The 27,778-nt window shown below is 34.9% G+C and overlaps 1 protein-coding gene across 1 annotated transcript in view; it reads left to right on the plus strand.

The window, feature by feature from the left end:
* The window catches only part of PTPRD (protein tyrosine phosphatase receptor type D), a 369,891-nt gene that overhangs the window by 275,850 nt on the left and 66,263 nt on the right, over positions 1–27,778 (plus strand). Inside the window, exons 20-21 of the mRNA XM_063422525.1 lie at positions 6,636–6,748; positions 16,855–16,952. Coding sequence (XP_063278595.1) covers positions 6,636–6,748; positions 16,855–16,952 — 211 coding nt within the window. The remainder of the gene's footprint in view (positions 1–6,635; positions 6,749–16,854; positions 16,953–27,778) is intronic.

Genomic DNA, 27,778 nt, shown 5'->3' on the forward strand with positions numbered 1-27,778 from the left:
GCTTGTATGCTCGTCCCACCTGTAGTGTCTCCAGTCAAATATCTCTGAAGTTTCATGAAGAGAACTCTCTTCAGCTTTTGGAAAAAAATTTCTGTTCAGCAGTAAATAACTATTCCAGAGTTAACTTCACCTTTGGATTCCAAGTAGATACACATTTATAGAATGGTTTTAGGACTCTAATCATACAGCAGCATAACACACAGCCTGTTGCTTGCAGATACTATGTCTTCTGAACATTTCTGGCAGTGCACAGTGTCTCAGTCAGAATAGTTAGCAGCTCTGTTTCTGTCCATAACTTCAAAAACTGGTCATCAGAGATGTGATAAAGTGAAATACTCCTTTCTTCTGAGTACTTTGAAGTATTAAAAAAAATCTTCCACCATACTACAAAAGAAATCCAAACAATAGTATATTAAGCAGATGTGCAACTGCTTCTAAAGTTACTTATTACATTTATGGAACCAAAATAACAATCTTCAAAACTATTACCAAAAAAAAAGGGAATATTCTACATATGAGCAAGTAAAATTTGCTCATCAGTAGTGTGAAGAGATTGTCATTCACTGAGAAGGGGGTACATGTTTTCCATCTGTTATTTACTACTTGTACTAGAACTGTTCAGGCAACTGTCCATATGTATTTATTTATTTTTCTATTTTCAGCTATTTACTCTAATTTACTATTTACTGGTTTGGCAAATTACCTCTGAGAAATCATGACTGCAGTTTTAGCAGTCTGTGGTCCTCTATGAGCTTTTATTTCTGTAAAAATGTAGTATATAATTGTATATTTTTTCCAAGAGTATGTAACCTGAATGCAAGCTTACTGCTAGATTTTGATAGATTTGCTGACTGTAGAAGAGCAATGCCAACACAGTTGGGATATTTAACATATTGCTCTGAGAAAACAGTGAAGTTTAATTTCTGAATTGAATGGATTTTATGTGGCTACAAGAGTTAGATGGGAAAAATATATTAGGCAAACAGTATACAGGCAAACAAGTAATTTTTGTGGATACAGAAAATTTTACAAGTATATTTCTAGAATATATTGGGGTATAAGTGCAGCAAGTATGATAGTGAGAAAAGAAAATTAAGGTAGAGGGCATCAGTTTAGTTATGAACATATGTGCAAAAAATATTAAAGAGGATTTTCTTAAAGGATGTGCGGTACAAAGAGGACAAGCAAGAAATGACTGTGTCTTTTGAAGTGCAGAGAACAGTAACTCAAATAAAGGTCAACTATGCTTAATTCCCTTTGTCCATAGAAACCTTTGTGAACAGACTTGGACCACTAAGCTTGTGATTTACAATACTACTTATACATTTTAATTACAATCACAGAGAAATTACGACTGCAGTTTCCAAAAGAATAATTTTATGGGGAAAAGCCTTGCCCTTCTTTAAAACAGACATTATTAGGTAGTGTGGATAAGTTGCATGGGTTAGTTTGAAGTACGTTTAATTGTGCCAAAGACTAGGAATGCATGTTTGAACTTTTTATTATTTGTTGTTAAGTTGTTGTTAATTGCCTCTGCATTTCCTTTTCTTAAAATCTGAAAGCAAAAATATTTCATGCACAGGTTTTTGAATCATATATTAGAATATAGCCAAAAGGTCATTGCAGCTTAGTAAGTAACAGGAACAGATGAGAATAATCCTGAAGAGTACCTTTTCTTGTCATCAGACGTACTATCGATAAAATAGGCAACACAGATGAGGGCAATTAATATACTGTGTGCAGAAGAACTCACAGATTCACAGAACCAAAGGGCCACACCTCTGGAGTGCACCTCATCTTAGCCCTGTTCAGAACATGGCCACCTGCAGCAGTTTGCTCAGAGAGATGTCCAGACAAGTTTTGTATAGCTAAGAATGGCAACTCAGTGACCTTTTTGGCAACTTGTTCCTATATTCAACTGTTCTCACAATAAAAACTATTTTTCCTGAGTTACAGTTGACTGTGTCTTGGCAAATGGAACTGACTTGGCCATTAACCAGTTCAGTGTTCTCTGTCGTTGCAGCAGTGAAACCTGCAGTCATAGTAAAGGGAGACACCTATTTTGGATCAGATCTTTCCATCTATTAAACTTTATTAGCAATTAAATCAAGAGATCCAAGTAAATTAGATAAGTCTCACTTCCTTTTTGACAATTTTCTTGTTGACAAGAAAATAAATATTTTCTTTGTTCCAAGATGGAGTATCTTATTCAGCACAGTAAGATTTGTATCCAAAATCTCAAACAAAAATCAAACCTAGGTAGATAGATAGATGGTGTATGCCCTAGAGGGAATACCTAGCCATTAGGAGGTCTGCTTGAATCACAGTTTACATATATTTTACATAAGATCTGGCTGATTAGGAACTTACTCAGTGAATGTTAAAGAGCTCTAGAAATTGTGTGGTGTTTCTCAAAAATGGACAAACTAGAAAAAAAAAGTGAATGTTCCCATGAAGCATCCTGTCATCTCATTCTTGGGTTTTGGCTTTGTCTTTTTTTTTTAGCAAATGAATTTGTTGCTATTCCTTGTAGTTTTTAAGAAATCACAGATTCTGTAATTTCAGTTTTCCACTGATGAAGAGCAAAAGGTTCTTCATTCTAGATCTTTCCATTTCGAAGGAAGAGAAGTTAAAGCCATCTTGACAGACTTTGTGGGTTTTGCTTTTATAAAGTGCAGCTTTTTGATTTGGCTCAGAAGACTTTAGCCTAAACTTAAACCTGTAGAACATAGTAACTCCAGCACTCTGAATCATAGCATAATGGATTAGTTTGGGTTGGAAGGGACATTTAAAGGTCATCCAGTCCAACCACCTGTGATAAGTAGGGACAATTTCAGCTCAGTCAGGTTTCTCAGAGCCTCATCCATAGGTCTTGAAAGGATAGGACTACCTCTCTGGGGAATCTAATTTAAATTAGTGTTTCACAGCCTTCATCACATAAAAATTCTTCCTAGTGGCTAGTCTGAATCTATCCTCTTTAAAAGTGTTACCCCTTGTCCTGTCATTATGGGCTCTACTATAAAAGCCTGTGCCCATCTTTCTTATAAGTCCCTTTCAGTAGCTGAAGGCTGCAATAAAGTCTCCCAAAGCCTTCTCTTGTCCAGGGTGATCAATCCCAGCTCTCTCAGCCTTTCCTGTTCCATCCCCCTGGTTATTTTTATGATCCTTTTCTGAATTTACTCCAACAGATCCATGTCTTTTTTGTACTGCTGACCCCAGTAGAGGATGCAGCACTCCAGATAGTTTTTCACCAATGTGAAGTAGAGGGGCAGAATCACCGCATTTGAACGGCTGGTCACCTAGTGAATCTTGAGCTGTAAGAAGAAATATGCTTCTAAGAGAAAAAAACTCGGATATTAAAAAAAAAAAAAAATGGCACAGAAATGCAAAATGGGAAAATGAGAAATCTTAAGTGATGATGAGGAATCTTAAAGATTTTCTCATAATGTGTGTAATTTGGTCATTGTAGAGTAAAAGCTATTAAAATGTGTTTGTACAACCCCTGTTTATTGTAATCAACACACAGAAAGATAAACACTGTAGTTGTAGTATCTGTTTATAATAGATCATATCAGTGAGAGATAATAAATTATTTTTCCTGTTTATCTGAACTTTATAGATCACAGATCACTACAGATCTAAACAGATCATTGTAGACCTCTAATACATGACATTCATTCTAAATCTAAAAGTGTTATACTTCACTGGAAAAAGATATATGATTATCTTGCTTTCCAGGATACTGTTTTAATTTACTTGTTATTTTATTACCTGGTTTTGTAAAACAGTTTTAGAAATTTTCATTTCTTTTTTTTTTTTCTAATTTAGTACAAGTCTTATGTCTCATATATTTAACCTTGTTTGTCACTTCCTTTTCCTTTCCTCTTCTCCCTTTCTCTCCTTGCCATTCCAGTCTGCCCTCCACTTTCATTTTTCCTATCTTCTCTCCTTTCATCTCTCTTCTCAGTAAGAAGAAGCTACATCTCAGTGAGGTGAAATTTTTCAGTGTAGTGTTTTCATGGCTCAAATTAAACACCCATTCTCCATTATCTCACTGGATAAAATTTGACGTCTCGTTTCTTGGCAGATAGTGTTTTAAAAAGGTGTATTTTTCAACAGAAGATTTGCTTTTGACATGACCTTGTGTCCTCCATTAATTCTATGATTTCCAAGCATTGAATATTTTGATGAGCTGTCATTTCTTAATTTGGTTTAGTTACATATCTTTATTGTAAATCAAAATTACTTGTATCTCCTCTTTTCATGCTTATTCTCTGTGCTGCTGGTCAACTAACATTTCACCTTTTCTTCCCTCCTTGCTGCATTAAAATGGAGCAGTAAACCTGACAGGTGAGAAGTGAAAAGTAATCACTCTTTATTTAATACAGAAAAGGAGGAAAAAGAGAAAAAAAAAGTCATCATGGTAATGATCTAAGACAAAGCATCTGTCAGTCTTAAGTGAATGTAGGCAGTAATCTATCAATATGAGAGCAACTGCAGCATTTGCCATATTATTTACAGCACTGAAAAGTAACGTAATACAAGCAGCAAAGTTTCACTGAGGTTTTTTTGTGTCTCCATGGGGTAAATTTTCAAGAGATAGCTTGACAATACTCATATGGTTGTATATGTGTTTTAGTGACGTGCAAGAACTGGTTGTACTCAATAACCAAAGTTCTTGAAGGAATCCATGGGTGTACTTGAGTCATTAGCTGCTCTGAATCTTCGTAATGTCCCATATACATAAACTCAACACTAACTTACAGTTCTGCAAGTGAAAATTATACAGTGATATCATTTTTCCTTTGTGGAACTTTACCCCACCTATCTCAGAATCATTGCATAATCTGGAAGAATTATTATGTCTTCTATAGGCTGGAGAGATTAAAAAACAAGAATATTCCTCCAATTAATAATCCATAATAAACCATTCTGTTATTCTGTAAGTAGTCAAAATATTCAGATACATGATTAGAAGAGATTTTAGTGGTTTTAATATATTAATATTAAATTGTGGCCTGGTACTAACTTTTAAGTAGGAAAAAGTTAAATGAAGGTTGTCCCTGGACAGTTCTAGAAGCGTACGGAGACTTAAGACTCCTAGACTTAAAGAGAAGGAAATACAGGTTAAAAGGCTTTTTGAAAGCTACATCACACATCTTTAGTAAGAAGAAAAAGCACTAGTACTAGGGCATAGTACTACTGTAGCAGGAGTTTGAAATAGTCAAAACCAAAAGAAAGGAATCTCAAATGAGTTTATCCATACCAATTTTGTTTTAAAAAGACTAAAATCAGAATAATCGGATTTAAATTTTTATTGCTTCACTAAAGAGAAAGTAATACATATGTTAAGGTACTTGCTGGAGAAGAGATGGGGTGTTTTTACAGTAAAACATTTTTATTTTTTCCAGGGAAACCATAGGACTAGTGACTTTCAAAAATTCATACAATCATCTTGCTGTCTGACATTTTGGCATAACTTCTGTTATGTTCACTGTATGTCACTTGGTCTTCATTATTTCAAGAGAGCAAGAAATTGTCTGCAGTAATAACAGATTTATCATTGTCACATTGTGAGTCAATTAGGAAAAAGATAATGTTATATTAATGTAAATATTTGGCACCTGGAAAACATTCTGCTGTCATTACCTTAAAATAATCTCAGTATTTTTTTCACAACATAAGTCTTCCTCTGTTTGCTTCTTTGTTTTGTATTACATGAAAAATATCAGCCAGATTGTGTTTTCATTCAGGAACCCACAGATAACTAGTGAAGAAAGATTCCACTGTCTGTATAAAAATGCAGCATGGTAGCCACTGTTCATGTAACATGGTTCTCCATGTTTTGCATCAGACAATGATACATACAGATAGTGGGAGTCAGTTTTAACAAAAATGTGGGTGAGAACACGCATGGATTCTGCCTCTCTCTAGAGAAAGGGAAACATAGACAACTTCCTTTTTCTTTCTTCTCTTTCATTTTCTCATTTTTTAAAATTTTCCTTCCTTTGCAGTTAAAGTCTTAATTTGATTAGAAATACTCATACAGCTCTAATCCTTGAATATATGTAGATGTGATAAGACATATGAAGATTGCATATTTCAGCTCTTACAGAGATGAGAGAAAACAGAGCAAATTCTTACATCCTAGAAAGTGAAAAGAATAGATATCTTCTTGAATAGGTGTCTTCTGGACTGTTCTTTCTCATATTAAAAAAATACCTAAAGAAATCAAGGTGGTTTTTTTAATAACAATGCAGAGTTATGTGTATAAAATAAAAATATTTAATGACAATAACATGGAGTGGTCTGGTTTTTTATAAAGGTATAGCTAGATAGCATTCAAAATAGGAGAATTGTCTAATTTTTTATGTGTTTAGTATTATAAGAATAAAGTATTGGGATGTCCAGAAGGATGTCCTGGAAGATCAGTTTAGGGCAGAATGCAGCTGTTTTCTCTCACCATTTTACCACTGCAAACTGTAGGTACCCTATCCACCACACATAATTATATTATCTTTGCACTGGATCAAATATTTTTCAGAAATAAACATCTTGCCTTCAGAATATAATGTTAAACACTTAGGCATCTTTGTGTAGCTAACATGTTTATGTGTATTCACCTTCTCATGCAGGAAGAGGGCTGAATCTGATTCTAGAAAGAGCAGCATACCCAACAGCAAGGAGGTCCCCTCTCACCATCCTACAGATCCAGTGGAGCTGCGACGCCTTAACTTTCAAACTCCGGGTAAGAGACATTAATAACTCACTAAGACCTCTGTGACCACAGCCTGGTTACTGATGCTGTTACAGAAAAGGAGGATTGATTGTTTGAAAATATGTATTTTGACTGGGGGTTGGGGGAGTGAGGTTTGTTTTGTTTTGCTGCAAAATATGTTTCTTTGTTAGCTTTGGAAATAATTATGCAATTCCTTTATTTAAAAGAAAAGGCTGCTTGAAAAAAAAAATTGAAGTTTTGTAAAAAAGACCCCAAAGATACATATGCTGTATGAGTGTGTTTTATGTGCTAAAATTCCAACTTAAACCTACTAAAAAAACCAATTTAATGCTAGAAAATATTACTGGGAAATGTGCATCCCTCTGTTTATTAATGATATTTTTATGGACACTTCTTTGTAAATAAGCCTCCATTTTATCTACTGCATTATCAGGTAATATATTGACATCATTTTAAGTTCCACTGGTTTGCAGATGTACAATACAGAATAGAAATATATAAGTAGATAAATGGTCTTGTCGTTGACAATAAGGCTATATGTTATGGTCAAGGAGGATGTTAATATGTCAGTAGTTTTGAGGTCAGAAGCAACACAATCTCAAATATTTTATTAAAGTATTTTTTTCATTAATCATGGTTTTCTTAAAGATGTTTAATCTCAAGAAGCACCAAGAGAGAAATACTTAAAACAGTATTTTTACCACATTTGCAGGAGTCAACTTTTACTTAAATTGGCCTTGTTTTGATTATGTCCCAGTAGACTTGTTTTCTATTACAATATGTTTGCATGGAGTCTGATGCTAATTAGGTGCTAAATCTTCATAAGCCCGTTTTTTTGTCAAACTTGATATTATATTAAGTAAAAAATGTAGTCAAATCAAGTTCATAAAAGCAGGAAATTAGGTGCTTGAGATGCTGAGGATTAGCTGCTGAAGTTGACGTGATAAATACAACCAAAGGGTTAAGTGAACATGCAAATCTTGTTCCTGATCTTCTGAACAAGGACTGTATTGAGATGATGTTGCCCCAGAATGAGTGTGTCTGCAGAGTAATGAATGCTAAAGCCCCACACTTCATGGATATGGCAGAAGTAGAAAGGGAAGAGTCTGGAGGCTTGAATTTTTCTCCAGCCTTGCTTTTTCAGTCTGTTCCAGTATTCTGCTCCTAGCAGCTGGGGAAAATCAGGTGTGTTTTAGGAGCACATCTTCCAATTTAATTTCATCTTAGTGTGGGAATCTTGTTGACATGCTCTGGGACCTGTCTACCATAGGAACTTGGTAGATGCAAATAACTGAAAGTTTTAGCCTTCTTCTGAGGCTACAGTTTCAGTGTAGGCTCATTGTTTCTGGATAAAGTTTTCATCTGTTACTCAGCACATTTGTAAAAGTTTTAAAGGGTTTTACAGTGAAAGAAATATATAAAAAATCATTGAAACATGGGAAGAAAAAATATTGTTAGTAAAGTCTAGCTTATGCCTAAAACAAGTAATTGTTTGTATACAGTTATATAATGAGTAATGGCTTACTAGAATCACAGAATTGTTTTGGTAAGAAAAGGTCTCTAAAATCATTAACTCCAACCATTAACCAAGCACCTTATGTTCTACAATAAACCAAGTCCTGAAGTGCAACACCCACATTTTCTGAGCACTCCAGGGCCAGTGAATCCACCATTTTCCTGGGCAACCTGTTGCGATGCCTGATGACCCTTTCATCATGTAGAATTTTTTCCTAATATCTAATCTGAACCTCCCCAGCACACCTTGAATCCCTTTCCTCTTCCTGTGTCACTTATTACCTTGGGAAAAGAGATTGCCCCCACCTGGCTTCTTTTAGGCAGTTATGGAGAGCAGTAGGGTCTCCTCAGACTCCTCTGTCTCCAGGCTAAACACCCCCAGCTCCCTCAGCTGCTCCTCACAGGATTTGTGCTTCAGACCCTTCCCCAGTTCCATTGCCCTTCTCTGGACATGCTCCAGCCCCTCAATGTCTTTCTTGGAGTGAGGGGCCCAAAACAGAGCACAGGATTTGCAGTGTGGCCTGACCAATGCCCAGTACTCTGGGGCAATCTCTGCCCTGGTCCTGCTGGCCATCCAACTGCTGATAAAAGCCAGGATGTCAGGATGACCTGCTCAGTGACCTTCCCCAGCAAGGCTAGACTGACAGGCCTGTAGTTTCCTGGATCCTCCTTCCTGCCCCTCTTGTTGATAGATGTCCTATTTGGAAACTTCCAGTTAACTAGAACATTCCCAGTTAGGCAGGAGTGCTGGTACATGAGGGCAGGAAGCTCAGTGGGTACTTTAATCAACTCCCTTGCTCTGCCTTGGGTGTATCCCATCCAATCCCACACAATTGTGCATGTCTAAGTGGTGTAGCACATCACTGACGATTTTTTCCGGGGTTCTGCTCCCCATCTATGTCTTCCAGCTCAGGGGGCTGGATACCCACACATAGGGTTGTGCAGCTGACCATGCTATTAAAAATTTAGGCAAAGAAGGCATTAATTACCTCAGCTTTTACCTCATCAATCGTCGCTATGTTTCCCTCTTCATCCAATAAATAATGGAATAATAACTAGATATATAAGCCTAATTTTCTGTGCTCTATTTATTTACATGCATAATCTTACCTATCTATTTAGTATTCATCATAATTAAAATGAAACATGAGGGAAAAAACCCTGCTGCCAAGTGCTAACATATAAAATTAATTTATTGTAATTAGTTCTTAATTTACATTGAGAAGGTAAAGTTATTAAGAAATAGCAGAATTTGTGGCACTTTTACACACTGTAATTCGACCTCATTGATCTGAAAACGACTGGAGAGGATTTAATGGCCATAGTTTATCTGTGAAGTCTGCACTTTTCTGTGAAGTTATTTGAGCAGAACATCTGCGATCTGTTTCTACTAGGAACTCCTCTTCTTTGATATAATCCTTTTCACAGATTGGAGTATTACCATTATTATTAAAAATACAGTACATCAGATGATGATCTTTTTCCTATTATTGTACAATTTAAGATCCCTAGACACAGTTCAGGCCTGTTATATGACTCAGCATACAACCAAATATCAAGGAGAAAAATCTTACCCCAGTAGATTTGTGTTACTCTATTACACGTGTTAATGAACATGTACTTAATATGGAAACAGTCACAATGAAATCAAGGTATAGTTCTTTTGTTAGTAAAAGCAGAATTTCACTTAACTCACATTAACTTCAATTAGGACTACCATGTCATTAACTTAAATTTTAGTTAGGTGTTTAGATCTTACTGGAATATTCATCCATCTCCCAACCAGCAATGCAGCATCAAATAACATGCAATAATTTTTATATGTACATAGAGAAACTACACAAAGGCTGTACATTCAGGATATCAGCTTTGTTGGGTTTGTTGTTCTTTCACTTTCAAAGGTATGGGTTTTATTTTCTGCGAGGTAGCAGAACTAGATAGGGAGGTATTGCAGAGGAGGCAGCTGGGGAAGGGGATAAGGCTAATGTAGTTATGCTTTTGATTCCTTTTACTGAAAAATCTGCTGCCACCCTCATAAAATGAGGCTTTTCTCAACATTGCCTACAGATAAAACAAAGGACAGAGTTGTGAATGTACTTTCAGTACAAATGCATCAAGGTAGATGATTTGACATAGTTGTTATTGTAAAGATTTATTTTTTTAGATCATGAAAGCAGTTTGCTTGGAGCTTTCCTGGCAGACCAACTGATTCCAGTGGGAGAGGAAAAAAATTTTGAATGAATCCATAATGTACAGAAGTGTTAGAGAAAAATATTCTAAATTACATTGGCATATCTGGACTAGCAGTTTTAACCTGGAGAGGTGAATGAGACAGTCCTATAAAATTATGAGTTGTTGTAAACTTTAGTACTTTAAAAGACTTCAAAACAGCCTCATTCCAAAAATGCTATCAATCATATATTTTGCATAAGGAAAGACATGATCAGATACAGATAACAAAATAATTTGAAAGTTAAGTCCTTGGGGTGAATTTGAATTTCCAACCACAATTGTAAATGACTCTCACTACAAGTGATGAGGTTGACACAAAATTTGAGAAAGCAACATTTTATCTTTGGTGATATTTAGAGAATTATTTTGGCACAAATATGTTGTAATAAAATTTTCAATTCAGCAAGAAGATGTTATAAAATTTCACAGTCTAAACTACCAGCACAGGAAAAGTCTTGCTTTCCTGTCACTTTTTCTTGTCACAGAAATATGTATTTTAATAATATAAAATGATCTAAAGAGCTCTAATCTAAAGAGTTTCCTATCTTAACTTATTCAGAAAGGATCAAATTTATTTCTGGCTTCCCTCCTCATTGGATGGAGTAACTCCATAGGTATATTTCACACTTTGCCCTGACATTTGGAATAGCCCACAGTTCTCCTATCTGAGAACAAGATCCCAGGTCCGTGTGTGTTATCCAAAAATGTGTATGTGTTAGATAAGCCCATATGCCAGTGAGTGGGTCACAGCAATGCCAAGTTCTCTTTCAGCAAACATGAAAATACCCAATCTCTCAGTAGGATTTCATTTATAAATCTGTTATTCATCCATAACTAGAACAGCTGAAGAAAAATCTATCACATTCTTACCTTTCTACAACTTTCTTATGAAACACAGAATTAAAACCATTAACGTGGTGCACAAATTTTAGAGGTCTCTATGCCACATGGGAGAGTTAAGGTAAAGAAGGGGTAATAATTAAGCCTCACAAAAGGTTTCATCAAATACGGAAGCCCAGTTGTGCAGAGTAAAATTAACTGAAATTTGGTAGTTTGAGTGGGTTCTGAGAGATCCAAGGCTCAGGCAGACTTCAATCTGCCAATCAGCCAGAGAACTAAGTTGAGTCATGCCTCAAAAGTGACTTGATTTTTTATCCTCATCTAACTATAACATGTCACACTTAAAAGTAATTTTTGTAATTGGGTGCCAATTAAACAATTATCTCATTATATCTTATGAACTAAATAAGATGCTTTGGAATACAAGAAAAATAAATAGAATTATTACAGCTCTAAGTTAAAGACTTTTTTTTAATTAGATAATTGCTTACTAAACACTTGTTCCCTGAGTTGCTAAGGAATTTCCACAAACTTATTTCCATGATAAAGCAGAAAAAACATAAAATATGTTCAAAGGAGAAGAGTACAAATAAAAAAAGGTGGAAAAAATTATGTCTGGATTTAGTTACCTGCTTTGCAAGACAGCAGAAATTTCCTTGTGCAGTTTATCCACTCAGCATCTGTTTGAGAATCATGACAATGCTGAAGGAAGCACTGTGCTTTGTCTCCATTGCAAAAACAGACTAAAATGCTTTTTCATAGCAAGCTGTCGTAGATACAGCTCCTCCTATGAACATGTGTCACATGAAGGATTTAGGCACCTAAGAAAGGTACAGCTTCCAATGCAAATACTTTTCTGATATCCTACTTCATTGCTTTGAAACCTGGAGGAACCCAGAATCTGCTGAGCTAGGAGATGAAGTTGAAAATTATTCTCTTCACAAGAGTTATCCTTTCCCCCTCTCCCCAGCCCCCCCAGATTTTAGAACACAGTTTTTGTGATATCCTATTGTATTTGACATTTTTAGATCAGGATCTGAAAATTAGGTTACCCCTTTTCTCATTATAGGTAACTTACATATCACTCAGAGGTGGTGCTTCTGCAGTGAGGCTATGGAGATACTAAGGCTCCTTGTTAAAGCTTAGTCTCAGCTGCAGAAAAAGAGAAAATGTTTTCATTCCAGAGTAATTACCAAGTTTTGAAGAACATAAAATATTCTGGAACAAAAAGTGGCATAATTTTGCAATATTATATATGCATTTGCAATTATTTTAGAATAGCTGTTGCAGAATGATATATTTCCCTAGAGATTTTCTTGTATATTTGTAAATTTGTCTTTGCAATTTGCTCTGGCTTAGCTTTGGCTCTGTGAAAATGAAATTTTAAAGTAACAGTAACTTTTTTGTCATGTACTAAAGGCATTCTTGATAAATTTTCATGAATGCTGAATTCCTATTGAATCAGGGTCATCCTTACTTTTTTCCATTTTCCATGGCTGAATTTAAGCAGGTATTTTTTTCCATCTTTTTGATAAGGATAGGTCTCAACAACCACAGTTACTAATTCCTTCCTTTTTCTATAAAGGGATATCTTAATCAGCATAGATTGGTATGGAGAAGAGTGTTCTCTGTTATTAAATAAAAATGAGGAGTTTGTAGAGTCACAGACAATTAATTCAATTAGACCTAAAGTACCACTCATTTCCTAAAGAAATTTCTGTGACAATAGTGTCACATTTTCACTTCATGTAGATTGTAGTCTGTGTACTAGCAGATTTGCTCTTTAATTTCTAACTTTGTTCTTGTTTATTGTGGGTATGTCAACCTGCAGTTCCAAATTGGTAAATTAATGTGTGTTTCATCAATGTTTCTAAAAGTCCTTATCATAAAACCCTGACAACAAAAAAAATCCTAATTTAATGCACTAATGACAAGCCCAAAACACCCACTTGATTAGATGGGATAAAGAAATATAATTACCAGGTTTAATGTCTGTTAATATGCAGATGATTCTGACTTTACTCTCTTAGCTTTTTCATTGAAATTGTGGCACAAATAGTATTTCCTGTTCCTTAGTCATGTATTTACCATAGATTAACCAGAGGATAATTCTACACTGTAATCAAACCATATATTGTTATTTAATTCGTGTAAAGGGATTGCTACTAGGCTGCATAAGATCAGTTACATTTAGCAATCTTCTACCAAATCTTATCAGATTATTATTGTAGAAAGAAAATAAAATTTTTTAGTGGGCACAATTTCAAGTGTGTTTTGCATGTGGTGGTTTTGGGAGTTTTCCTTTCTTTGAGTTTTCAGGTGTTTTTATCTCTTTTTTTTTTAAAAAAAAAAAAGAAGAGATATCCTATTTAAAGGAGAATTTGAAAGCATGTTTTCAGCATGGTATTTCTTTCAAATTTTTAGCATGTCACAGGATCTGTTGTAATTTAGCTGTATTTTGTCTTTTAAGTTTTTGTGTTGTCATGACATATGTTGATTGATGTGGGAGTGTGTCATCAAATAAGTGTTTTTTCTTATTTGTAACCACAAAAAGAAGTGTATTTAGCTGTATTTTAAGTGGGATCTTTTGAGTCAAGTTCTACATGTGTTCAATAGAAGCTCATGCTTTTGCATGAGGTGTAATGACATCTTAGGATGTTCATTCATAGCATATTCTGTTATGATTCAAAGACTGATTACATAGCAATTCTTTTTAAAAATACCTGTTTCTATCATATCAGTAGAGCACATTTTGTATATTTAAAATATGAAAATAGACCTAATGCAATTACTTCATAAGTTAACTGCCAAATATTATTTGAGAATTTTTTTTCAAAGTGTAATTACTGAAAAATGAGACGTAGAGGAAGGGTTTAAATGCAGTTAAAATTTGTCAGTTCCTGAAGTTGTAATTAGTTCCTCTTTTTGCCTTAGAAAAGTTTACCTTCAAATTTCTTATTTACACGAAGTGTTTAATATGAAATCTCCCCTTGAAAATGTCAAGTGTCGTGTAGAGAAGCATATAAACATAAATAATTTTTAAAAAAGAATGGGTATTCAGCATCTCTAGATAAATATTCCTTCACAGCAAGTTAATTATTATAATTTGTGTTCATGATGCTGGTGATTTAGTCAGGTTCATTGTGTGATGAGTGAGTCTCATACTCACTGGGTTTATGACCTTTATATTTATAGTAGTGTAACTGCACCTTTAAGTATCTTAGCTGAGTTGCCAGACGCTGTTTTGTGCATGTCTGAAGTGCCTGTATGTACAAGATTGATTGATTATGATGGTCTTCTGCTGTTACTAATTTGTTTCCCATTTCCGATTGGCTTTTACTTTTTACAGCTTTGAGCAGTAATTCAGTCCCCTACGCCTCCCTGATTGGCTCTGTGTCCTCCCTCTCTAGCCAAACTACCACTCAGTCCTTATATGATAATAACTCTCTCCCACGATTCGCTCGAAAAGGTCTAAACATCTTTGTCTCTATTATTTTCTCTGTTCAAGCACTGTTGTAGATGTACATCAGTCCACCTCCATTTCTGGATCAATCTAGAGTTCTCTTGTGCCTTTTCACTCACATATTTTCCATAGGGGTGCTTGATCTGGATCAATCCGTCTAATTATTAGATGACTGTCACCCACACTCATTTTGAGAGTAGCAAAGTCCTAAGTAAAATTTGTAAGAAAATGGGAGAGAAGCAGAGCTGCAGCAAATAAATCAGTATTTTGAGATTAATTTTTTTAATTGAAAATTTTAAATAATCTCCCCACTGATCTGAATATTCTGCTCTGTTAGTTGACTGACAACTTGCCTTAATGTCTTACCATCACAGATGTGCTATGAAGATTCTCTAAAAAATACATATAGGGTCAGAAGAATTAGGGCCAGTGCTGCTGGACATTATTTTGGAGTCAGTTATGATTGTTGAAATGTCAAAGAATCCAAAAGAAAACAAGAATTAAAAACAAAATAAAAAGAATTAAAACACATACTATAGTGTGACTGTGTTGTAGCCACATGGTCATTTTCAGCTATGTTTAAAGGAGATGAAAGTCAACTGTCTTAGGCATGCTCTTGAAAGTCACGGTGACAAAGCAAACTGCATTGTGCAACATGCCTTCCAGCTTGAGCCCCCTTGAGTCATCAGTGTTTTCCCTTCGTAATTTCAAGAGATCCTGGGGTTCACTAGCTTAACTTTTTCTTGCCAGCTCTAATTTCTTCCCTAAGCTATTGAAACCTCACTTTCATTTTAGATATGATAGAATAAAGTACAAAGAGAAGAATGCAAGCACTTTGGAAAAAGCTCATGAAGATGAATAACTTGAAATAAATGTGGTCACAAAATTTTGCCTGTAAAAGCTTAAGCTGGCAGATTGTTCTAGTTGACCCCATATCTTTTCTGTCTTTTTTTTTTTTTTTTTTTTTGCCTTGCTGTCCCAGTACCCCCTTACACACCCATCTGTACTTCTAATTCCAACCTCTACTTCTTTTTCACTTAGTATCTTCATTAGTGGACAAAGATGTTTACACCTGAAGTAGATTGTAGGTACTTTTAGGGGTTGATAAATGGGGTTTCAGATTAAGCATATTTTAAGGTACTAGTGCAGTCAGCATGTGTGTCCAGGCAAACTGTACAACCCCTGCCTCTACAATCTGCTACTAGTGAAAACATTTTTGAAGTTCTAATTGTCTTATGTCCAATGTTGTCTTCAGTGACTGTTGTCTTAAAGCAGTGATGCATGTTGTTCTCGTCATTCATAGCTGCATGTCAGTCACCTCTGAATTCTATAAAATACTTAAGTATTTCTAATTTAGAGTACACAGTCAGTCTTCTTGATGCATTATTATTATTATTATTATTACTATTATTATTATTATTAATATTCAACCTTTCCATTTCATTATTTTATGATTTATTTTATAAGTTAGTGTTATGTTGGTTTAGGTTTCTCTTTTTTACCATTTCCTTTGCAGGTTCAGGTGTCTCTGGTTACCCTGGTAACCTTCATTATTCAACTTCATTTTTCTTGATTATGCATAAATCACTTTGTTTTCTGTCAAAACACTATTGTTTCCCCTTTGGGGCTCTTTCAGTGTCTGTTTCTCAGCTCACATTTCCTCATCTAATTCAACAGAGTTTTCATTTCACGCATTGCGGTAGAAGGAGTTTGAAATGACATTAAGAGTCATTACTCAAAGCAGAGGTCAACATCAGGTCTAACTGTCTCATTTTTCCATGCCTAGCTAAACTCATTGACTCGTACAAGAGTAGCTCTTTCCTCTGCACTAGGAGTATTAGCTTTGGGAATACGTTTGGTGACTTCTTTTAATTTGGCTTCAGAGCTCATCTATGCAGAGCATGTCCTGCTTTGAGTAACCAAACTATTTGCCTGCTTCTCTCACATATGACATCTTTACTACTTACACATTTATAGACATTCTAACTACTGCATTTTCTAAATTTTAGAGCAATGCCATCACTGTAGTTTACTTTAAATTTTGTTCTTCTTTCTTGTTCTACAGGTATGGCCAGTCATCCACCAATACCTATCTTGGAACTTGCAGATCACATTGAAAGATTGAAAGCAAATGACAATCTGAAGTTCTCACAGGAGTATGAGGTAATTTTCCCCACTTCTTTACTATTTGAATTTTAAATGCCATGCTTGCTGTTTCCCAGGATTTCTCTCTGATATGGTGCCAGGTTTGTATGATATTAAAACCTGATGATAAAAAATGGTGTAAAATTACTATATTGGTGAGTGCCTCCTTTGCTCATAAAATCCGATTCTCTTTTTATAAAGATACGTCAGGCAGATTCTGTGGACACGTAATAGAACTCAAGTGTGAATGATACAGCATAGACTTCTTTTAATATATACAAACATCTCTCTTTTCTACAGTTTAAAGAACCTTAGATTATTTTACAAATCTCTTGTATGATGTTGACAGGACACATACAGCAAAAGCTCCAAAGAAGGTTCAGTCCACTGCTTCAATTTTACATGAGATAAAAGAGTTTGCAGGTGCTTGGTGTCTTTTCTAATGTAGCAGTTTCAGGACATTGTATTTTCCTCTTGTCAAAAATACCACTTTGATAAATTGTGAGTGATGGTGTAGAAGAGCATGAAAGAATTTAACTGGAAGACAGAAATAATTTACCAGCCATCTTGTCAATAACCCACGGAGTATATAGGTATTGCTATAGTGGAGAGTAGCAGCCTCTCAGGTCAGTAATTTGTGGCTTAAGGGACATAGGGATACATCCATTAAACCTGGTAAATTATAGCTGTTACTTCAATGCCAAAATATTGTCTATGTCAAAAATACGTCGATCAAGTATGCAATGAACCATCAGAAAAAAAGTGCTTCCATAGATCAGCTATAGGGGATCAGGTTGGTGTTCCAAGGAATAACAGCTCCTAGAGGGATCACTGACACAGTGTTTTCTTTATGGTCTGTTGTGTCACTAATCCTTGCTTAAAACCCTCCAACACTTTGTCAGCATGGTTGAGTAAAAGCCTACGTTGGTCTTATTTTTTTTCGGGGCCGCACATTAATTGCATTTGAAGGTTTGTATGGACACTGGCAGTGAAAAAAAAAAACCACTCAAGATGACTTTTACAGGTTAGTTTCACAGTAACATGTTAGTGCAGGGTACATGGAAACCCTATACATTTCCATTGTATTATAAAAGTCATGACAGAAAGTGTTGAAAATTTATACTAAGTACAATTCCTAATAAAGAACAATTCGTTATTATTTAAATGAATGCAGTATTCAGAAAGTCCTTAAGACTGCTTTAGAAAATAATCTCATTAGATATTAAAAGGAAAATATAGTTTCAACAGGTCCTGAAAATAAATTTGTTTGAAGAACAACTTAGGATTGCTGTTTACAGTTGCAGTCACAAAAAATATGAGAGAATGTCCTCATTTTTCTATGTGTAAATCCTGTGTTCTTAAGTATGAAGATTGTAGCTTATAAATAATGACAGGAAAATTTAGGTCACAGAATGTTCACTGTAATAAAAGATCACATTTGAAAAAATTTTAAAACCATTTCCTGTTGTACTATGTGAAAATTAATTGTTTTTTCTGTATAGAAAAATCCAAGTCATTTGCTAGTCATCTAGTATCATTCTATACCAATAAACAATTCTGCTGTACTACATCTGGAACCTGGTGGGGAAGTGACATGGCTTTCTTATGCCGTAATAGAACTTAAAAGTTTTGGTGTTTTGTATTATCTCTTTCTTAATTAAGTAAATAAAATCATCTTAGGAATGTAATTTTAATAATTTATAACCAATATTGAAAGATACATTAAATCATTTAATTTGTAGTATCTTCTGTACCTGCAGAAGTTTCTCTAGTGTGTGTAAACAGGACAACTTTCACTTTTTTTTCTCCCCTTCATTTGTTTGGGGTTTTTCTCCTTTTTTTTTTCTTTTTGTAATCTTTACAAAACATACTATCTGGAGCAGAATGATCAGACATTCAAGATTAGAATATGGGCAGCTGTGGGTCTACATCAAGCTTCATTCACAGTGCCTTGCTCAAGAAGGTTCAACATTTATCTTTGAAATTACAGCTTTAGAGATACCACTTCATTTCCATCTAGTCCAAGATGCATCCATTTTGAAATAGAATTAGTGAAAAGCACTGCTATTTGGTTTCATGGTCTAGGCTAGGCAGTGGACTAAAGCTGCAGTTTGATGATCACTGTAAGTCATCTCCATGTCTTGGCTGTGCATTCCTGTTGTCTCTCCTGTGCCAATCCTGGCACTAGCACATGTGCAGCTGTTCAAGGATTATCTCAGGAAACAGATTCAGCTGAAAACTAATTGTTTTATTTTTCTTTGCTGTTTTCAATTGGATCAGTGCCCTGAACTAGCTCACCACATGTCTGCTTAAGCTCTTGTGCCAGCAACGGGAAGTGGTGGGTATATTTGTGGTCATGGATTAGGACCTTCTACTTCAGCAGCAATTCTCACTAACATCCCTTTAAACAGTCTTTTTAAATCTGATTGCAAGGCAGAAAGAGGTACAGATGGTAACAGTTCTGTCATTATCACTTCAGATAACACTAGAACTGGTGAGACAGAAGGAAAGAGAGATATTTCTCCTATTCAAAAGTTCAAGGTGTAACATCCAGTACAAAACTACTGACCTTTATTGATACCAACAAAATCCTCCGATTAATTCCTGTTTAGGGAAGACAAGAGTTTTCATTAATTACCACTGATGATTTTGGTTTTTCTTTTTAAATAATGCCATTTATATGTTGGCAATATTATTTTATTGTTTTATTTTATTTTACTTTTTGTGGAATTGTTTGCATTGTATGGATGAAATTCTTCAGATGTATTGATTGTTTACAATAACTGTTATGAGAATTTTGTGAAACCATAAAGTAAAATATATGTTGATGATTTTCTGATAGACTCTGACATCTCTTCCTTCTATCAGGAAGTTAACTCCATTTTGAAAGGATGTTTAAATTATTTTTTTAGCACAACCTATTACAGTTGCCACTTCAAAAGAACTTCTAGTTTCACCACACAAACACATCTTTTCATTTTCTAAGAAATGCCTGAATACTTGTTCCTCTTCCATGCTTGCTCATGCTCCATCCTCTTACTTTTGATCAGAATTTCTGATCAAAAGTCAATACAAGTTTGGTTTATTCCTTTTGGAAGAGTATCGCTTCCTTCTTGTTTCCACTTCCTCAGACAGCCAAATGTCTCTGTCTCTTCAAAACAATGAACAGGTAGAACTCTCCAGTGTAGAACACCTTCTAGCTATATAATGTTTTCTAAGTTTCAGTGTCATCAACTGGACAAATTCCTACTTCTACAAGTCTTCAGAAACTATTCCGTAGTGTCTTCTTCAGGGCATCTCCTATCCCAGCTCTTACAGCGTATCAGCAGAGCAACAGATTTCTTCCATTATACTTCTCTCACAAATTTACCTTGAATACCATCTTTTATGGGACAACAGGGGCCAAGCCTCAAGGATTATTACTGTGAAAAGATTCAAATAAACTTACAATTCACATGTTGCATAAAGTGTTTCTCTAGTGTTAACACAAGATATTGCTATGAGGTTCATCTCTACTTCAAAATAAATTTTCATAATCCTTCATTAATTTTTTGTTAGCTCACAATCCTCAAGCCTAAAAAAAATGTTGGTTTACTCTATTAACATCACATATCATATCAGTAATGTCACACAGTTCTTTTCTCTTCTCTAATTTAAAGGCAGGATTGACCCCAGCTGATTATTGGGAAGCTTTTGCTGACTTTGACACTTTCAGTGGGATTTTTATGTAATTCAAGGGTCCATATGGACTTCACAGCTGCTGAGCAAAAATCTGCGTTTATAAGATACTGACCTTTGTATTGTATCTCCTTCTTATCTGAGAGTTCAGAATTTAAAAGTGGGAAATGGTCATGGAGATAAACTGAATAAAACCAGTAATTTTCTGCTACTCTATGATATATTTGTAAAGCCATTTCCTCCTCTGAGACAGAACAGAAAATCTTCCTCCAAAGCAGCTTTCTGAGATCTTTGAAAAATAATTTAACATTTCTTTTCTGAGGTCTGTACCTATGTACACCTTTACACCCTTAAGGAAGTGTATTCATATTCATTCTATTTTTGTGTGATAATCTGTCACTAGAACAGAAAATTTACACTATCAGATGCTGTATGTTACTGTATGTTTTACTGTGAATGTGCATATATGCACTGATTAACAAATGTTACAAGAGGTTGTGTATAATTTCATGTTTTCTCTCATCAGGTTTCTTTCTATAAATTGCAGTCAGTCTTTTGCTTTAAAACTGTGTATTGGAAAACATAAAGATGCATTTTGACCTTTTTTTTATTGTAGCTTTTCAGAATCGGTAGGATTTGTGACAGGAACACAGTTTACTCAATATGTTATATTTCTCTTTCTGTATCTCAAGCTGCAACAACATAAACACTGGATACTAAAACACAGTAAATCTTGTATCCTAAAAGCACATATAAAACTTATTATCAATATAATACATTTTAGAAGTCCAGGAAGATCAAATAATTCACTGAATGAATCTCTATCAAAGAAACAGCTGCACTTAACTGCTATGTCATTGTAGATAATAGTGACTTGTGTGGAAATTTTTTTTTTTCTCAGCAAAAATATGGTTTTGTTTTTTTCCTTTTAATGGTTTCCTCTTTCTAATATTACAAACATCATTTATTGGTATTTTTTAACTTTACTTTCATAGGATGTGCTCCATTTATTGAGAAACAATTAGCACAGTCAATGAATGATGAAAAGTGGTCTTCTTATTTATAGCACATATACTTGCATTCACCTAGGTTGCTTAGCGCTTAGTTCTACCTAGGGTAGCATCCAAGCCAGCAGTGTAGTTATGGTAGAGAATTTTAAAGACAGTGCAGGAATTTGAAGTCCTGCTAGTCCAGATTTAGAGTGGGGTATTATCTCCTTCCTTTGTGCTGTGAATGCTTCACTGGGATTTGTTTATGCTTATATAACTAATCATACAATAGAAAGCTGGTGTTAATATTAGGATGCAGTGTTGTGGTCTGATACCTAAATTTTTTGCCAAGTTTAGTTAGTCAAATGACTCCTTGGAAGGCGGTTGTAGCCAAGTGGGGTTTGGTCTCTTCTCCCAGCTAAGAAGTGACAGGACAAGAGGAAATGGCCTCAAGCTGTGCCAGGGGAGGTTCAGCTTGGACATCAGTAAGAGTTTTTTACTGAAAACATTGGAACGGAGGGAGGTGGTGGAATCACCATGACTCAAAGTGTTCAAGAAACAACTGGGTATAGCATTTAGTGCTATGGTTGGAGTGGTGGTGGTCAGTCAAAGGTTGGACGCAATGATCTTGGAGTCTTTTCCAACCTAAATAGTTCTATGATTCTACACTGTAATTAATATCAGTTTTATTTTGCCCAACTGAAAGCAGTGATATGTGTAGAAAGAGAAAAGTAGCGTACTTGAAGCAAGAAAAACTGTTCAAGAATAAACTAAGTAGGTCATTATAGATAAAATTGAGTTTTTCAGGAGGTTTTTAGAAACATTAATTTGTAATAATTTTAGGGGCTTGTAGAGAAAAATGGAGGAATCAATGAAGAATTTCAGTCCTTTACTCTTTTCATGAAATAAAAAATGTGGACAGTACTTTAAGAATATGATGAAAAGACCTGCTGCATTTCATGCACGATACAAAACAAAAGAGCAGAATGCCTTAACCACAAAAATATTTAAACAAAGCAAGTTTAAATATTAAAGCAAGGATGTCAGTATTTTCCTCTTTAAATTTTATGTAGTTGTATGCTTATACAGCTTGTTTGATTCCACTGGAATCAGGTTTTGTATAATTTCATTTAGTCATAGGATTATTAGCTTGATACTGTGAAGAAAATACCTTTTTTTTTTTCTTGAGGGAAATTTACAAAAGCTTTTGGAAAAAAACCTTTTATTTCTTGCTACTCTTGAATAGTAAGGTCTCTTCCCTTTGAGAGTTAATAGAAAATATCTCAACTGCAGTTTTAATTGTTTTTAGGACCAAGACACAAACTCATATGTGAGTTTAAAAGAAGTTTCAGCCATATCTGGAGGTTTTCCCCCATATTCTTGAAAATTATACCCTTTGCAGTGTAATGGGAAAGTCTCCATCTTAATTAAAAAAACATAATTCCAGTTGACAAATTGCCATGATCATGAATTAAAGAATTCATGTATCTAGCATTCACATTTTGGTAATGCAGTATGTAAATCTCATTCTATTAGCAAGTTTTCTGCATAATACAATAGCACTCTATTATAGATTCATCTGCTATGGTATGAAATTCTCCTCACAGTTGCTGACATTGGTAAAAGAGAGTCAAACTGTTCATTTCTCTGCATAGCTGCATTCTGAGCCTGCATTGACATGCTCTCCAGTTTTTGTTTTTCATTCTACTTTTCATTCTACTTTTCCTACCTAGTCTTAGGTTTCTTTGTGAAGCAGTGCTCACTGGTGATTTGTTCAAGCCACAAACACCTACAGTGCTTTAAAATGCCTTCCAGGACATGTTTCCTTCCTCTTCCTGGGTTGTGGAAGTTGTGCAGTATATACCACTCCTCACATTCCACAGGAACTTACAACCGCTGCCTTCTGATTTGCTGCTGTAGTGATCCTTAGAGGAGCAGTGTTCCAGAGCAGGCAGGCACATGTCAGCTCACACTAGGAGGGTGACATTTTGTCATACTCCTTCCTTCCTTAGTGCTGAACCAGGATCTAGTCCTGGAGGACTCACATCAGGGAACATTTGCCTCTTGTTTAAGTGGTGTACAGGAAAACAACAGGAATATAGATTACTGGAGGGAGATTGTTTGAAATTCTTCTGGTTTGCTTACCACCAGAACATTTTGGTTACCATGATTATTAGTCAATATTATGGATGGTGCAGTGTGATAGTAAATATTGCTCAAGTCTTTTCCTACTAAGAGATGACACTTCTTTAAGCATCAGCCATTAAGAACACACTGGCTGAAAGATTTGTCAAAGCATGGGGGGGGGAAATACCAGTATTACAAATATTTTTATTTCTTTTGCACAAAGCTCCTATACCACACAGTTATGCTGTGAAGAAATCCACTTTATTAATGACAGCTTTATGGAAGGCAAGCTTTCAGAATGAAAATACTAGAAATCCTATTAAAGTGTCATCCATTAAACCATTAAAGTACTCATTAAAACTGTTAGTACAGAATTGTTATTCATGAGTTATTGGTCTTTCACACTTTTGAAATGTGTCTGCCAATACCACTCAAGTCTTTGTTCCAGTGTGGCTATTAAGTCTGAGGAAATACAGATTAACTTTCTTTTCACAAAATGGTGCTTTATGAGAGGATGGTAAGGCCACAAAGTGGTTCAGATTGGTGAGGAAAGTAGGAAAGATTAAAGTTCAATCCATTTGCCTGTTTCTGATAATTTATGTTAACTATGTTTGCATGTAGACCTAAATATTAATCTCTAAACTACACCATCTGGCCATACATCATACAATGTGCATGTTTGGGGTTTTTCTTGATATCAAATAGTAGCTGTAGAATGCTTAAATATTAAGGAGAGAAAAAGTAGAAGAATAATACTGAATACTGAACAGTTGAAGCTAAGCTTTAAATTTAAAGGTTTCTTTCTGTAAATTCACATGAAAAATAGATATAATATAGAGCTGAAGCCATTTTGCATAATGGATAAGAATCTCAGACCATCATTTTCGATGTACATGCAAAATAATCTTTGTATATGCAAAACTGCAGTTTAAACTTACTGTTTGCAAGCATTTCTTATCATTATTTTTACATTCTGTTTTGTTTTATGTGATTTAAAGCCAGAGTCCGGCAGTCCAGGCTCAAAAATAGCAGCATGTTAGGTAGCCAGTTTATTCAGTTATTTTCTATTTTTCCTGTCTAATGTGAAGAGAAGGCGTATGTGACATCTTACATTGTGAAGTAATTTCCAGAATATTTTGGCAGTAAAAATTTTTTTAGGTAAAAAACTAAATGATAAGGCAGATGGTCTGCTTCAGTTATGTGTCTAGAACAATGCAGAACAGTGCAGTGCTTCTTTCTAGGGCAGTGGACTGTGGTTTAGATAGTATGTTTCCATATATGTCTCTCAAAAAATACTGACTGGTTAGTCACAGATATTATAGATTTGTATTATTCCTAGTCAAATTACCAATTTTAATTTAAAAGTTTACTGGAGTATAATGCACTAGTTAGCATCTTCTGTACTGTGTTTATGTTCTAAATTATTACTAGAATTCTGAGAAAAATCCATAAATTTTTTTTTCCAAAGTTCTGAAAAACTTGACCTGTAAATATCCTGCATAAGTTTTCTTATTCATTTCCATTAACTCAAAATGGAAAAGAGGGGAGATTTGTGCTGAGAGAAGTCATTATGTAAATTTTATTACTTTTCAAGGCATATGATCTAAGTGAATTGCTAGCTTGCTGATAAAGAGGTATATTACATGTCTTAAATATAGTATATATGTGTATAACTCTGCTCTTCCTAGTGCTGATGGAAATGCACTCCAAATTCTTTCTCTGCACCTTTGATGAAATAAATAGCACTTAGAAGTAAAGATAAAATACTAATGTTTTGAAATTACACAGTACACACCCACTTCAAAATTCTACCAGCCATCCTTCTCAGAGCATGTGAAAACATTACTAGAATGAAACTGAATTGTAAGAGAAAGGAATAGAAAAACAGAGTGAAGGCAGAGAGTAAAATTTTACTATTTGCTTTATTGATGAATAAGAATTTCACTTGGTAGTCAGAAAAAGTAATATTCTTGTTGGAGAAGGGTAAAGCCCTACTCTTGGATCAGATCATTATGTTTATACTTAAGCACAGCACAGAAGTGATATCTACCTTTGCAAGTGGCAAAATGCTAGCTGGAGGATAGTTCATTGTCCCTTTATAGGCAAACAAAATACAATAGGACTCCAAAAAAAAAATCCATAACCAGTTTTTCAAATCTTTTAATCATTAGTCTATTTAGATACTAACTTAATAATTATAAGCTCCTAATACTAAGATATATTAATCATAGTCACGCAAATTTCTAAGATAGTGAACCCAAATAGTTTGGTGTCAAAAACTGTGTAGAAGGTTTAAATCTGATTCATTCAGAGCTGAATTTAAGAATGCCTTTTGAACTATTAGTAAAACACATAGTGATACAATTCAAATGAATCTTATCCAAAGCACCAGAACAATTTTCATGGCTTTCATCATGCTCCCAAGCATTTAATTTCTTAAATGTTCTAAACAGTCCCAGTTAATTTCCTTTTGAGGGAGCTAGTAAGCACTCTGTCTCAGTTGTAAGTAAAGAGTGAGCCAGAAGCTGCGCCATCACACTCCTCTACTCTCCACAGATAGGTTATGTGGGGCTTTATAACTTTTATGTTATAAAAGTTAATTGAGCCTAGGGTATTGGTTAGTAGGATACTTGTTTTTCTGAGGTATTTGTTCTCCTAATGACAAATGCTTCTCTATCAGGCAGCCAGGCAAAGTATATATATATATATATATATATATATATATAAAATCTCAGTAAGGAAGCAAAGTCATTCTCAAAATATTAAACAAACAAATTGTATAAAACATATAAAGATGCATGTGAATGAAGCCATTTTCAGACTGGCCAACTGTCAGTCTAAGGGATAAATCCTAGCAAAACACATCAACTAATTTCACACATGCTCATTGCCAGGTGATACCCACTCTAATAGATTACAGATTATACCCTGGGAAGTGTCAGTAAAGCTGTTGGCTTGATGCTGTAGTGCGGGTATGGATCTCCTGGCCTGTGGCATGTTGCTGGTCTACTTCTGGAAAATGAGCATAGTATTGGTGAACTGCCCTACCTTGGCTTATCCGCGTCATCTGTCTTTTTTTGTTTTTTAATAGTTTACCACTAGCTGACGTAGGGAGCTGTAAGTTCTTAGCAGGATTAAACAGAAGGTATAAACCTCAAGCCATAGCTGTGTATTCATATTGATGAAACAATGTTGAGGTCTCTAATATTACAGAACGGGAAAGTAAAACAAGAGGTGACTATTCATGACTTCTCAGTATAAGATGACCTTTCATACAGCCACTACCATAGTGAGCATAAACAGGTACCATCTGTTACCTGTTTTATATTCACCTTGCTGCGTATATAGTTCAACCATAGAGGCAAAAGTACTGCAGTCTGAAGTTTCCCTAGTGGTGAAGCATGAAGGAGTGTGGTGAACACTTCTGTAATTCCACCCTGGAATATGGGGGAAACAGAAGACAAACGTCAGATCTGGAAACAGATAGTTTTGTTTATGAGTAAGATTAGTTATGTTTATGAAAAAGTTATCATTAAAATTTCAAATATGCCTGGATTGCTTACTTATTGATGATGCAAGGAAATGAAAAGCAAGTTTCTTCATGTTGCCTATGGATGAAATGCAGCTAGTTTCCTGAGCAAACATGGGTTGGCCTGCCATCAAAATGAAAGAACAGGAACATTATTTTTCTTCTAGAAAATTTCTTCAGGAATCTTTGGAGTTTATTCAATAAACAGGACAGTGATATTTTAGAACATGTGCACTTACTAATAAAGCAAAAATATTTATTTCCCTTCATCCCAGTGTTTTTGAGATTTATGGTATTTATTCCTTCTCTGTTAAGCTAGAATCCCTCACTTGACAAAATGAGTGAAAAGATCAAAGGATGGATAGCTTGCTTTCTCTGAAGCAAAAGCCCCAGATTTTAAAAGCTTATGCTTCAAATTCATCATGGAAATTTCAGATGCATAAATACAAAATGGTTAATATAATATGATCTAATATATTACAATGTGTCCTGAAGTAATAATTTTCTTTCAAAATAAAATT

The sequence above is a fragment of the Prinia subflava genome, chromosome Z (genome assembly GCF_021018805.1).
Source record: "Prinia subflava isolate CZ2003 ecotype Zambia chromosome Z, Cam_Psub_1.2, whole genome shotgun sequence".
Lineage (NCBI taxonomy): Eukaryota > Metazoa > Chordata > Aves > Passeriformes > Cisticolidae > Prinia > Prinia subflava.